At 42.8% G+C, this 13,859-nt stretch overlaps 1 protein-coding gene across 1 annotated transcript in view; it reads right to left on the bottom strand.

Annotated features, from left to right (window-relative positions):
- Positions 1-1,142: 1,142 nt before the first annotated feature.
- LOC135527326 (BDNF/NT-3 growth factors receptor-like) overlaps positions 1,143-13,859 on the bottom strand; it is a 56,317-nt gene continuing 43,600 nt past the window's right edge. Inside the window, exons 13-17 of the mRNA XM_064955892.1 lie at positions 13,255-13,385; positions 11,655-11,827; positions 10,518-10,758; positions 6,326-6,484; positions 1,143-2,967 (exon numbers count right to left, since the gene is read on the bottom strand). Of these exons, the coding sequence (XP_064811964.1) occupies positions 2,782-2,967; positions 6,326-6,484; positions 10,518-10,758; positions 11,655-11,827; positions 13,255-13,385 (890 nt within the window). The 3' untranslated portion in view covers positions 1,143-2,781. The remainder of the gene's footprint in view (positions 2,968-6,325; positions 6,485-10,517; positions 10,759-11,654; positions 11,828-13,254; positions 13,386-13,859) is intronic.

The following is a 13,859-nucleotide window of genomic DNA, read 5'->3' as shown; positions in this document are numbered from 1 at the left end:
GGGGTTGGATGGGATGTGTGTGGTTGGATAGGGATGTGTGGGGTTGGATAGGAATGTAAAGGTTGGATAGGGATATATGGGGTTGTATGGGGCTGTATAGGTTTATTTGCAAGCAAAATACTGTATATCCATGAAACAGAAGACATTGTTATGTGGCCAATGGCAACTGTCCATCTCTCTTGTCCTTGTCAGACAAATAAGATTCCAATCTAAAGAGTGACAGTCTGAGGGGGTTTTAACATTTATACAGTTTTGTTCATTTTGTCCTCTTGTATTTTAAGAAAAGTAATACGGTATATCACAGCTAAAGACCAATGTTTAGGACTATCACGTACACAGCATGGATGAGGTTGTAACTAAAGGAGATTTGTAACTATGCAACAGGTCACTTGTTGAAGGTTGTGATTGTCAGTTCCTTTTGAGATGTCAATTTCTGACCAAAGAGATCGATACCACTGCGATTGGTGCCGGCCATTGCCTAGAGCATATCGGTAAGTGGACCCTACAACAGAGAGGATTCTGGGAAGGCTCCATTAGTAACAGTAACTGGACCAGGATGTACAGTAGACTCAGACTGGGTCCATTGTGATGGAAGAGAGTTCCATAGAAATGTCTTCCATTGCAGTCCTCTGATAGCTTCTTCCCTCATTAGCAACCATTACCATGTCCCACTTTAGCCAGTTCATGTAGGATAAATCCACACAGAGCATTAAGAGTGGTTCCTTAGTTCGATGGCACATTCGTATTCACACAGTGCTCTTTCTCTCACTGGCAGTTCTCTCACTGCCAACTGCATTGTGTGCATGGGCCACACCGAAGGCCCATGCACACAATGCTGCTTTGTAATGCACAACATCATTGTATGACCAATGTTTAATACCTGTATAGCATTGTCCCATTTGCTCTGGTACAGAAGGACATCCATTGTCTTTGTGGAATGGATGATATTTATTGGACCTACTGTGTGTATCATGTGGCAGGCAGGAAAATTCAACAGTGACTGTGTGCAAGGACTCAGACTGTGTGTGGTTGTTTATGTATAACACCCTATTCCCTATATAGTGCACTACTTTTGACCAAAGCCCAATACGGGCCCTGGTCAAAAGTAGTGCACTATTATGGATGCACACATACACACTCAATACTGTCAGCATAATCAATTTAATCACTCACTTTGAATTTGATTCAGACCTCGATTCAGACCAAAGAATTTACAAGAAATACAAAATGGGCATGGTGAACATACAGTAGATATCAAAAATGATAAATAGAACAAAACAAATAGCAATGAGCATATGACCAAACCAATAAAATGCTGTGTGTGTGGGGTGGTGGGGTTGAGGAGCCCATAGAAATGCAAGGTGTGTGAAGTAAAGAGCTGTGGGTTCTAAAACCGTCCAGACCGCACTATGATGGATGTTATCTCTCTATTTCCCTGCAGATATTCAGGCCTCGTGCTCTCCCTCTTCACTCTTCTCTATCTCGCTGTCTCTCTCCTTCTCCCCACTTCCTCATCTCCTTTCCCTCCCATAAAACAATGTCTTACATGTCTGAGGGGAGACTGTGCTAATGGCCAACATGAGCTCCTTAATGAAATATACATTACACCATTACTGACAAGGGCTGGGGCTGCGTGGCTAAAGCACTGTGGCCAGGACTAAAATAATAAAACATGCACAATTAAATTTCCTTCAGCAGCCTTTTGAGTGTTTATGTAGTAGGGGGTGGAGATGTGTGTGTGTGTGTGTCTGTGTCATGATTCTACCACAGTTGACCCAACCACGCCTAAACGGAGATCCTCACCACTAACAATGAAAGGACCATCTCACACAGACCCCGCCCAAACTCTCTTTCTCAGTTAGAACATTTTTAGTGGGGACCCCATTTTTTTCATCAGAATTTATGAGGATCCCATTTTTTCCCCCAAGAATTTCTGACAACCCCATCCAAAATTTTATGACACAACCTTAAAATCATAGAATTTTTACATTCACAATTAACATTAAATTCATTGCATTTTCATATCTTACCAAAATGAAAAGAAATAAATAAATAAATATACTGAATAAAATGTTTTTCAAATGATCTTATATTGTCCCATACAATAATCTGTGCTCTTAATTTTTTGGTCCCCCCAACCCCCATTTGTTGCCCTGACTTTGAGTACCACTTAGTTATAGCATTTCATTTGCTCTTGTTTGTCAGCATGGGGGGAAATGTCTTATGTCATGCCTTGTTGACATGAGGGGAAATAATAGTCTGGTTGCTTGTATGTCTCCTCAGATGGTGCAATGCGTCTCAAGTCTTTTCAGGACATCGCTGGGGTCTGGTAGCTGTATGTCCGGTATGTACAGAGAACAAAATCACCCATCTGCAGTGGAGGCACCTCTTCTGGACTCCAGGGCTTTTATTTACAGAAGGATGGAGTTTACAGAAACCAATTGGACCAAATGGCACCTCCCACTGCCTGCTCCTATATACTATAGTACAGCCCTCTTAGCCATTTACAGTAGACCATTTAGGCGCCGTTGAAGAAATGGGAGAAGCCTTCCCACTGCAAACCATTCTTAATGTCTCTTGAGTAGGAAGAAAATAGATGATGGGTAAAGAGATGCATGACAGAGTAGAAGTAGGAAGAAAGTATGAGAGAGAGGGAGGGGGAGGGTAGGGTAGGGTAGGGCACAAGGGAATAGTTGGGGAATCTTCTGATTGCCTTAAAGAGTTTGATCGTAGCTTCAAACACACACTCAACCATGCGCACACACACACACACTCTCTCTCTCAGCCAAGGATGTCCAGGTAGACAGGAGAGGCCTTGGCTAGGTTGAGCAGTAAGCTGTGGATATCCTTGATGTGGTGTCTCATGTGGGGTTCCCTCTGCCAGCACCCCAGCATCAGGTCGTACACCTCTTTGGGACAGGTGCGAGGCCGCTGCAGGACACGCCCCTGTGTAATACACTCAATCACCTGTGGGTGTGGGGGAGACACAAGGTTAGGATTACTTTATGTACACTGAACAAAAAATATAAATGCAACAATTTCTTAGATTTTACTGAGTTACAGTTCATATAAGGAAATCAGTAAATTTAATTAATTAATTAGGCCCTATTCTATGACTGGGAATACAGATATGCATCTGTTGATCATAGACATCTTAAAACAAAAGGTAGGGGCATGGATCAGAAAACCAGTCAGTATCTGCTGTGACCACCATTTATCTCCTTTGCATAGAGTTGATCAGGCTGTGGAATGTTGTCCCACTCCTCTTCAATGGCTGTGCGAAGTTGCTTGATATTGGCGGGAACTGGAACAAGCTGCCGTACACATCGATCCAGAACATCCCAAACATGCTCAATGGGTGACGTGTCTGGTGAGTATGCAGGCCATGGAATAACTTTAACATTTTCTGCTTCCGGGAATTGTGTACAGATCCTTGCGACATGTGGCGTGCATTATCATGCTGAAACATGAGGTGATGGCACGGTTGAATGGCACAACAATGGGCCTCAGGATCTCGTCACGATAATTGCCATTGATAAAATGCAATTGTGTTCATTGTCCGTAGCTTATGCCTGCCCATACCATAACCCCACCGCCACCATGGGGCACTCTGTTCACAATGTTGACATTAGCAAACCGCTCGCCCACACATCACCATCTGCTCGGTACAGTTGAAACCGGGATTCATCCGTGAAGAGCATACTTCTCCAGCATGCCAGTGGACATCGAAGGTGAGCATTTGCAGTTCTGAGGCCGGTTGGACATACTGCCCAATTCTCTTAAACGACGTTGGAGGCGGCTTATGGTAGAGAAATTAACATTCAATTCTCTGGCAACAGCTCTGGTGGACATTTCTTGCAGTCCGCATTCCAATTGCATGCTCCCTCAAAACTTGAGACATCTGTGGCATTGTGTTGTGTGACAAAACTGCACATTTTAGAGTGGCATTTTATTGTCCCCAGCACAAGGTGCACCTGCGGAATGATCATGCCGTTTAATCATCTTCTTGATATGCGACATCCGTCGGGTGGATGGATTATCTTGGCAAAGGAGAAATGCACTCGAACAGTGATGTGAACAAATTTGTACACAACATTTGTGAGAATTTTTTTTTTGTGTGTGTGGAACATTTCTGGGATCTTTTATTTCAGCTCATGAAACATGGGACCAACACTTTACGTGCTGCGTTTATATTTTTGTTCAGTAAGTATCTGATATACAAGCTTTATGGATATACAGTGGGGCAAAAAATTATTTAGTCAGCCACCAATTGTGCAAGTTCTCCCACTTAAAAAGATGAGAGGCCTGTAATTTTCATCATAAGCACACTTCAACTATGACAGACAAAATTAGAAAAGAAAACCCAGAAAATCACATTGTAGGTTTTTTAATGAATTTATTTGCAAATTATGGTGGAAAATAAGTATTTGGTCAATAACAAAAGTTTATCTCAATACTTTGTTATATACCCTTTGTTGCAATGACAGAGGTCAAACGTTTTCTGTAAGTCTTCACAAGGTTTTCACACACTCTTGCTGGTATTTTGGCCCATTCCTCCATGCAGATCTCCTCGTGAGCAGTGATGTTTTGGGGCTGTTGCTGGGCAACACGGACTTTCAACTCCCTCCAAAGATTTTCTATGGGGTTGAGATCTGGAGACTGGCTAGGCTACTCAAGGACCTTGAAATGCTTCTTACGAAGCCACTCCTTCGTTGCCCGGGCGGTGTGTTTGGGATCATTGTCATGCTGAAAGACCCAGCCACGTTTCATCTTCAATGCCCTTGCTGATGGAAGGAGGTTTTCACTCAAAATCTCACGATACATGGCCCCATTCATTCTTTCCTTTACACGGATCAGTCGTCCTGGTCCCTTTGCAGAAAAACAGCCCTAAAGCATGATGTATCCACCCCCATGCTTCACAGTAGGTATGGTGTTCTTTGGATGCAACTCAGCATTCTTTGTCCTCCAAACACGACGAGTTGAGTTTTTACCAAAAAGTTATATTTTTGTTTCATCTGACCATATGACATTCTCCCAATCTTCTTCTGGATCATCCAAATGCTCTCTAGCAAACTTCAGACGGGCCTGGACATGTACTGACTTAAGCAGGTGGACACGTCTGGCACTGCAGGATTTGAGTCCCTGGCGGCGTAGTGTGTTACTGATGGTAGGCTTTGTTACTTTGGTCCCAGCTCTCTGCAGGTCATTCACTAGGTCCCCCCGTGTGGTTCTGGGATTTTTGCTCACCGTTCTTGTGATCATTTTGACCCCACGGGGAGAGATCTTGCGTGGAGCCCCAGGTCGAGGGAGATGATCAGTGATCTTGTATGTCTTCCAATTCCTAATAATTGCTCCCACAGTTGATTTCTTCAAACCAAGCTGCTTACCTATTGCAGATTCAGTCTTCCCAGCCTGGTGCAGGTCTACAATTTTGTTTCTGGTGTCCTTTGACAGCTCTTTGGTCTTGGCCATAGTGGAGTGTGAGTGTGTGACTGGACAGGTGTCTTTTATACTGATAACAAGTTCAAACAGGTGCCATTAATACAGGTAACGAGTGGAGGACAGAGGAGCCTCTTAAAGAAGAAGTTACAGGTCTGTGAGAGCCAGAAATCTTGCTTGTTTGTAGGTGACCAAAAACTTATTTTCCACAAATAATTTGCAAATAAATTCATTAAAAATCCTACAATGTGATTTTCTGGATTTAAAAAAAAATCATTTTGCCTGTCATAGTTGAAGTGTACCTATGATGAAAATTACAGGCCTCTCTCATCTTTTTAAGTGGGAGAACTTGCACAATTGGTGGCTGACTAAAAACATTTTTTCCCCACTGTAGCTCCATCTTGCCATCTGATAGACCAGATGGAAGCCTTTCAGATCTATACACGTGCCTTGGGGGTATAAGCTAAGGCTAGGGGTCAATTTGGCTTAGGGGGTTACAGCCTTTTTTAGGGAAATAACCAGAGATGGGGTTCAGGTTAGGAAAAGGGTCAGCGTTAGCTAAAATGTTGTCCTAAACTGCTAAGAAAAGTCACTTCCGATCCTAGCTGTACTCCATCCAGTCACAACCAGGATAGGGTCAAGGTTGGGTGTTAAAAGTACTGTAAAATATAATTGGCCATTCTGTTGGAAAGCTTTGGCAAAGGAATGACTGTGAGGGTAGACTCCAGTTAGCAGTAGCCTGGAGGCTAGTCTGTTATGCCTTCTTGCCACTTCCTCATGGAACTGTTGTAAGGTGGCGGCAAGAGAACAGAAACAGACTGGCACCCAGGCTACGATGGAGGTAGAGTATAGTCAGAGTTGGAGTTAGCTTAGAGGTGAGACTAACCTCGTTGTTGGAGAGCTGGTACCAGGGCTGTTTGCCGTAGGTGAAGATCTCCCAGAGGACCACGCCCAGACTCCACACGTCACTCTCCGTGGTGAACTTCCTGTACATGATGCTCTCTGGAGGCATCCAGCGGATGGGCAGCATGGTGTGACCCCCCACCTACATTAACACAAACACAGTCAGCCTGGACGCTTTATTTGAACGGTACAGAAATGACAATATATTTTCCGTGAAACTACTTGGTAAAATGGTCATAAAACATAAATGACCTTCAAATTACTTTTTATTTCTTTGCAATTCATTAAATCAAGCGCAACTATGCATCCTTTGGTACCTAGTCACCAGTTGTGTTGCATTCATTGAAGTAAGAATGCAACTCTAACCCCAACCCCAACCCATTGGTATCTCAATCCCATACTTTTCAATCACAAATTAGGTCAATAAATGCCAGTTGAAACCAGGGGTTGGAACTGGTTCAGAACCAAAAATCGTTAAATAACGAAATTTTGAGGAACAATAAGAAACGTGAACAAAAGTGACCGTTATTTTTAAAAGCATGCGAACTGGTTAATAACGTTCTTTTACATTCTGGGCATTGTTTTCCAGTCCCACAATAAAACGCAACAAAGTGCCTATGCAAAGCCCTTGCCAGCATGTGTCCAGGCTACCTGCCCCTCCCCCCACGAAACAGGCTACTGTACCCTATTGATGTTACAAGCAGGATTCAGCAATTAGGGAGTGCGATTTTTAATTAGAGAAGAATGGATTCACTTTTTCAATGCTAGTTAAGGATACTATATTTATCACTTTTCACACTGGACAAGATAAGTTTTTAATTTTAATTCTCGGGCCGCTCTGCACACACAAGCTTGGGTCCACAGTTAAGACAACTCTCGGAAGATCCTATATAGAAGCCGCTCCTCCATAGGTATAATTCTGTGGGACTAATTCAGATAATGCATGTTGTAACAAGATGCCCAGTGCTTCAAGCCAAGCCTTCTCCTCCACGCTCTCTCGCTCTTCCCACACACAAAATGTCAGTCACATCTCGTGCCCTACACTTGTCTGTCCAATGCATGTAGACAAACAACTATATTGCCCACTACATAGCAAGCTTAAGCTGCTCTATCCTCACTGATTGGTGAAGTAATTTAATGTTGAGCTAAATAAAGAAAAATATATATCTCAGAGATTTAAAAAGGAACAGAAAGGAATGACATAAACCAATATTCAATATATTCAATATTGTATTTTTCTGGTCGGAACAGTAGAACGGAACAACAGAAAAAGAATGGTTCTGTTCAGAACAAAATGATTGGAAAATAATTTTGGTTCCAACCCTGGTTGAAACAGTACTCTAAAATAAAGTGCAAATAAAAGAAACGCAGTTATTCAAAACTGCAAATGGTAAAATAATAGGGTACATTGTTTTTCCAACTGTTGTGTCTAACACACAGACAAATATAGTTATGAGCACTAAAAGGTTATGCTCAGTTTTTCAAAATGCCTTGCTGCAGCAAGGTACATAGTTAATGTGACAAACAAGCAATCATCTAACAATAACCCATGCAATAAAATACATGTCTGAAATATGTCCCTGACCCTTACCATCCCAGACACTGCGCAAGACAGGAAGTTGTGACTGGCCACTGCTGTCTGTCGCCCACTCAGCCCTGAATGGTATTTTCCTTTACTTTACTAGTCCATTAAAGCCAAGAGATAGTCATCACCGGTGTGTGTTTTTCTGTGAAAACCAATCTAGCTCTAGTCCGCCTTCTCAAAGGCTCTTTCCTCCTCCTCAACACATAACTCACTTTAAGTGTTTTCACATAACTAAAACCCCACTTGAGTTACCAAGGAGAGATACTGTGTGTGTATGTTTGTTGCGATAAATTCACGGTCAAGTGGGGTTGAGGCCAACATCCAGTGAGTGTCTCATTTAGTTAGTGTGGTTTAGTTTGAAATATTAATGCTGCTCTTTAATGCTGATCTTAGTGTCTCCACTTTTTGTGTTTGTGTGTATGCTTGTTGCTTGTGTTTGTATGTGCTTGCTTGTGTTTATGGCTCAGTGTGTATGCGCATGTTTGATTGTGTGTGTGTGTGTGCTTGTTTGTGTTTCTCTGTGTGTGCATGTGTGTGTTTTGTGCATTTGTGTGTTACTTTGTGAGGTAGAAAAGCCCCTGATGAATTGTTCTTAACATCCTGAGTTCATCAAATATTAAGAGAAGCAGTTTTACTAGCCTGTTCAGAGGGCCCAATGGTTTTTAGAGCTCAATAGAGCTCTCTCTCCAGCCGGGTCGAGGCAGATCCACTTCAGTATTCTTAGGGGCAACATGAGCGCCTATTAACAATATCATCTAGTAGGCTCTCGGCTTGCTAGGGCGTTGTGGATGGGGATAGAGGAAGGGCTTAAAATGCGAGCTATGGCTACGAGGACTGCGGGTTCAATCTGAGCTACAGCTCCGAGGATCGCGGGTTCAATCCCCGTGCTAGGCACTCGTTTTTTTCCTTCCATTTGAACCCCATCCCAAACCTTAACCCTTACCTTAACCAGTCGGAATTAATGCCTAAACTTAACCGCCGAGTCTTGACAGAAATATGTTGAATATTGAAGTCAGACCATGAGATCTTATTGCTCTCAGAATTATTAATGAATATTTATAACTAACCCACTGCTTGTCTGTGCCAGAAAACCTCAAAGAAGAAGAAAACGAGGAATTGAATTTAGAGTTTAGAGGCCGCGGTATCCATGGCAACCAGGCGGGTTTGAAAGAGAGCTTTTGGGATGCTTTAGACTGGCTGCATGGGAGGGGCTTCACGAGGAGACTACTCCTCCTCCTTGTTCCAGTAGACTGAACTGAATTGCCCTGTGTTTCTATGGAGATGATAATTCTACTGGGAATTACTGTGTTTTTTATACCCAGGAGTGGGTGCAATGAAGCTCTGTCTGTCGGTCTGTAATTAAAGAGCATACAGGTTGTGTATTCATGTGGATTAAAGAGAAATTATAAAAGAGGCTGCTCTTGGGTTGATGGGTTGGTTGGTTTGTTGGCTTCCGCAGCTGTCCATCAAAGCCCTGGGAGGGTGCAATGTGACATCACTGGGCACTATAGTGAATAGGGTACCATTTCAGATGCAGCAACTGTCAGGCATAATCTCTAGACAGGAAGCAACTTGGGCTGGTCTACCTTCTGATCCCTCCTATTACATCCTTGTTCATCATTCTTTCACCCAACTGTTGGGGGAAAGCAGCTTTCAGTCTCTTTCTCGGCATATCTCTATCATTGGCTCCTCTCTCTTTTCTCATGTCTTTCTCTCCACACTCAGTCCCTTCTCTCCACTCTGAAGCCATCCTTCTCTTCTGTTTTCTCCCATACCCCTCCTCTTGCATCTTTATTTGTGTTGATTTATTTCACTTGCCCCAACCCTCCCCCTTATCTCTCTCTCTCGCTCTTGCTCTCTCTCTCTTTGTAGTAGTGGAGCTGCATACTAATATAAGTTATTTAATTACTTTTTTCATAGGGACTGTCTGATATAACTTATGCTCTGTGCTGCCTTTGCCCGTTGCTATGGCGACTCCTCCAGTGGTTAACTTTACTGAGAGGGTGTGTATGAGTGTGTGTATATGTGGGTGTGTATATGGGGAGGTGGATAGCAGTTGTATGTTGTCACACACTAATAGTGAAATCAAAGAGAGGGGGAGGCAGGGAAGCAGGTGGAGAATGTGTGGAAGAGACAGGGTCTGTTACATCTATACACTGACATCTACTTATAAGGCCTCTGCAGTGTTTCTCAACCTCCCGTTCAGGACAGTCCATAAAGATTGTTGCCGCTGACCGACCAACCAATCAGTTAGTTAAATACTTGGTTTGTTAGTTAGCTGGTACCAATTCAATACTATTTGTTATTGAATCAGTTCTGAGACGTCGACAGACTATATAGGCTGCTGGTCTGGTGGAACATAGAACGTTGAGAAACACTGCTCTATGCAGCTTTCATCTTCTAGATTTGATTTTTTTTAAATGTATTTAACCATTATTTAACTAGGCAAGTCAGTTAAGAACAAATTCTTAAACATACCAGGCCCAGGGCCTACTGATTGATTCATGCCCATGCAGGGAGAGAGTGAGAGGCCCATGCAAAGGGAAGTAGTAGGGGGCCAAGAAAAAAAGAGGGCGACACATACACTTACCCTGTAGTAGTCCGTGCTGTACACATCTCGGGACATGCCGAAGTCACCGATCTTCACCAGCAGGTTCTCTCCCACCAGACAGTTACGTGTGGCCAGGTCTCGGTGGACAAAGTGCTGGGAGGCCAGGTAGACCATGCCTGCAGCAATCTGCTGGGCGATGTGCAGCATCTGTGACTGGGTCAAAACCACGGGCCTATTGGTCGGACCGTCACCCATCATCACGGAGTCGGGACCGTGAGCCCTACGGAATGAGAGGAATTCCATTGAAATTCCGAATCACAACCTGAAAGGTGATATTCATTTTCAACTTTATAAATGTTTTACTTCTTTCCTTATGATCCCAGAAGACGAATGTGAAACCAGTCATATGGAAGCAAACTGAAAATCATATCAAAATGACATGTATTGCGGCCCATTTTCCACAGTTGAGTAGGGTATAAATAGCTGTATTGTATGCCCTCATAATCTGTGTGGATGAAATCTGGAGACTCAAGCTATAGACTTCTTTAGGGCCAAGCCTGCCAAGTTGATGTACGCCGTTTAGAATGTTTAATTATATGCCTGGGCTTTTCTATGTTTTATTTTACCATTTGTATCATGTTAAATATTAGCCAGGCCACCATCAGTAATACCCACAAACATTTGTCATGTCATATTCTTTCCTGTCCCCCAAATTTGCCTAAATAATCTACAAGATCAGAGTAATTTAAAATCTACCAGTTGGTGCTGAAATTGAGACGAGTATGCATATATTTAGATGGCTTTCTTTCATTGATCCCTTTATTCTGAACCAGTTCTCTTTATGTATTTTTGTGAGTCTGTCGATAAAATTCTAATTAAAGATACATCTTATTTAAAGGGATGCCTTAAGATAAATGTACTGAAAACCCTATTGAATTAAAACTCCAGGAGAAAATCTGTTGTCCAGCAAGTGGGAGGGTTTTCAGCAGTTGAATTAAATATATTCAGTGCGTGCAAGGGAACCAGACTTGCCTTACACACCTGCTTAAGGCAAGTCTGAATACCACCTACTGAGAAGTGTATAGGAAAGGAGTGTATAGGAAAGGAATAGGAAAGGAATAAATGGTCTAAGTCTGAATCGGGCCTTAATATGAACGTGCCCACAGAATGGTTTACCTGAGGAACTTGTTGAGGTCCCCGTGCTTCATATACTCAAAAACCATGATGAGGGGGTCGCTCTCCACACACACACCGTAGAACGTGACAATGTGCTGGTGCTGCAGGTTGGTCAGCAACTCAGCCTCCCGGTGGAAGTCCTTCCTTGCATTCTCACTAGCCTCTTTCAGGGTCTGAACACACAAACACACACAGGTTACTATCCAATTTTTACTCAAAATGTAGTTTGTTAAGACACCAAAAACATCATACTTAAACATTTTGCACACTGTGCACGGAGACTACTTACTGGGAATATTCTGCCACAAGATGTTTTTGGCTCAAATCCACCAAGTACAGACATAAGTAACTCTTAAATTAAAAGTGAGTTATAGGAACTTAACCATAGCCCACAATTTTATCTTGTTGCTAATGACCAAGCAGAGATGTTGTATACTTCTGTATAGTAAGTTCAGTGTTATTTACAGAAGTAGTGTGGTTGGTTTTCGTGTTCTGATCTTTGCATTAGTGATCGTAAATCATGAAATCTGTCATAGCGATTTAAGTGCAGAGGCGAGAGAGAGTGTTTCAGGAAATGTAATAGGAACAGGAGAGAGCTAAGGAAGCCAAAGGATGACCCTCTGTTCTGACCCCCAGCTAGAACGCTGAGATGGCAGAAAAAGAGATTCCTCCACCCCCATCTTCAACCAATTAGATTTCAGGAAACAGAACTCATCAATTTGATCAGAACAGAACTGGAAGTGGATGAGTTTCCTAAAAGCCTCAGAACTAACATGGTACCTTCTTTCTCTTAACAACCCAGACCCACGCCACTATGAGAACATTAAAGTGCTTAGACAAATTCTGAAGTTCATTCACAACTAGAAGATTGACCACTAAACATTGATTTGGCATTGTTACTTTCTCGCGGCTGGGTTGTCCAGAGGAGTAAAAGTGCCGAATTAGCTACAAAGATTTCAGGAAACTCACTCCTGAATGCGAGTTACCTATGACGCTGTATGACTGCCGGGACGTTGGAGAATTAAATCGCCTGTGTGACTGCTAGCATCCTTGCATGACTGCCAACGGCTTAGCTAATGTCACTACTGTTCCGTATCGTGATCGTTGACTCCCTTGTGAGTTTGACCATAAACATGGAAGCTTAGCCTATATGGCTGCATGCTTGTGCATGCCTGTCCAATGTTTGCATGTAAAACCACTACCATTAGTGGATATGACTATGTTAGACCGTAGAAGCGGCAACTCGGAAAGTGTAAAGTCACATCTATCACCTTCAATGGCAGGTTTCTAGTAGATGCAGGACAAACTGCCCTGCCACTCAAGCCCCACTTCACACTTAGAATGCGGTGGGACACAGGAAGGAAAGACAGGAAGTCATGAGGAGGGGGTTCTCTCCCATGCCATGTTTTTTTAATTAAAACACTCCTATAAGATCTAATTTCACCACATACTTTGAATGCTGGAATTCTTGATGGAAGCAGGCCATTGGCCGATTTTCCTACAGGAGTATCTAGGGGGTAGGGTTTGGGGGTCCATTTGGAAATTGGCCAAACGATGTAGCCTACAGTGGGTTGTGATAGACTGGAAAGAGCAGCGTTACCTTGACGGCTACCAGGATCTTTTCGAGCTCAGGAGACAGGTTATAGCACTCAGCCAGGAAAACCTTCCCAAACGCCCCCTCTCCCAACTCCCTCTTCAGCACTATGTTGTGTCTCTTGATGTGCTGGACAACTGCAACACAAAGACAACCTAGTTATTACATATATCAGTGTGACTTCTGAATATGAATGCCGTAATCAGTATATATCTGAGATGAGAAGAGAGGATGATATATGATTGGATTGGGGGACTGGGAGCCGTCATTGGTTGTACCGAATGATCTATCTACTATTTTGTTGTCTTGATATTGATCGTGATGAGCTGTATTGTCTGATCACTGTTTTCAAAAGTAAAAGTTGCACAATTAGTGGTGCGTTGCGTCTTTTTATTGTGATTATAGTAACATCATGTCAGCTCCGTCTCTCAGCATAATAGCTATCATGTGGGAATCGTCAGAAATAGATGTTTGAATGTCTATTTGAAATTGCGATTTTTGACAAACGCTGAAATCTGGCTGGTGTTGATACAGTAGCGGGATTCTCCCAGAGCTGCACCCACTTAACTCTCTATAGCACAAGGACAGTGGAGAACACCAAAACATATTCA

Source organism: Oncorhynchus masou, chromosome 1 (genome assembly GCF_036934945.1).
Source record: "Oncorhynchus masou masou isolate Uvic2021 chromosome 1, UVic_Omas_1.1, whole genome shotgun sequence".
NCBI lineage: Eukaryota > Metazoa > Chordata > Actinopteri > Salmoniformes > Salmonidae > Oncorhynchus > Oncorhynchus masou.
Note: the sequence above shows the minus strand (reverse complement) of the source record. Positions and strands in the feature narration are given on the sequence as shown.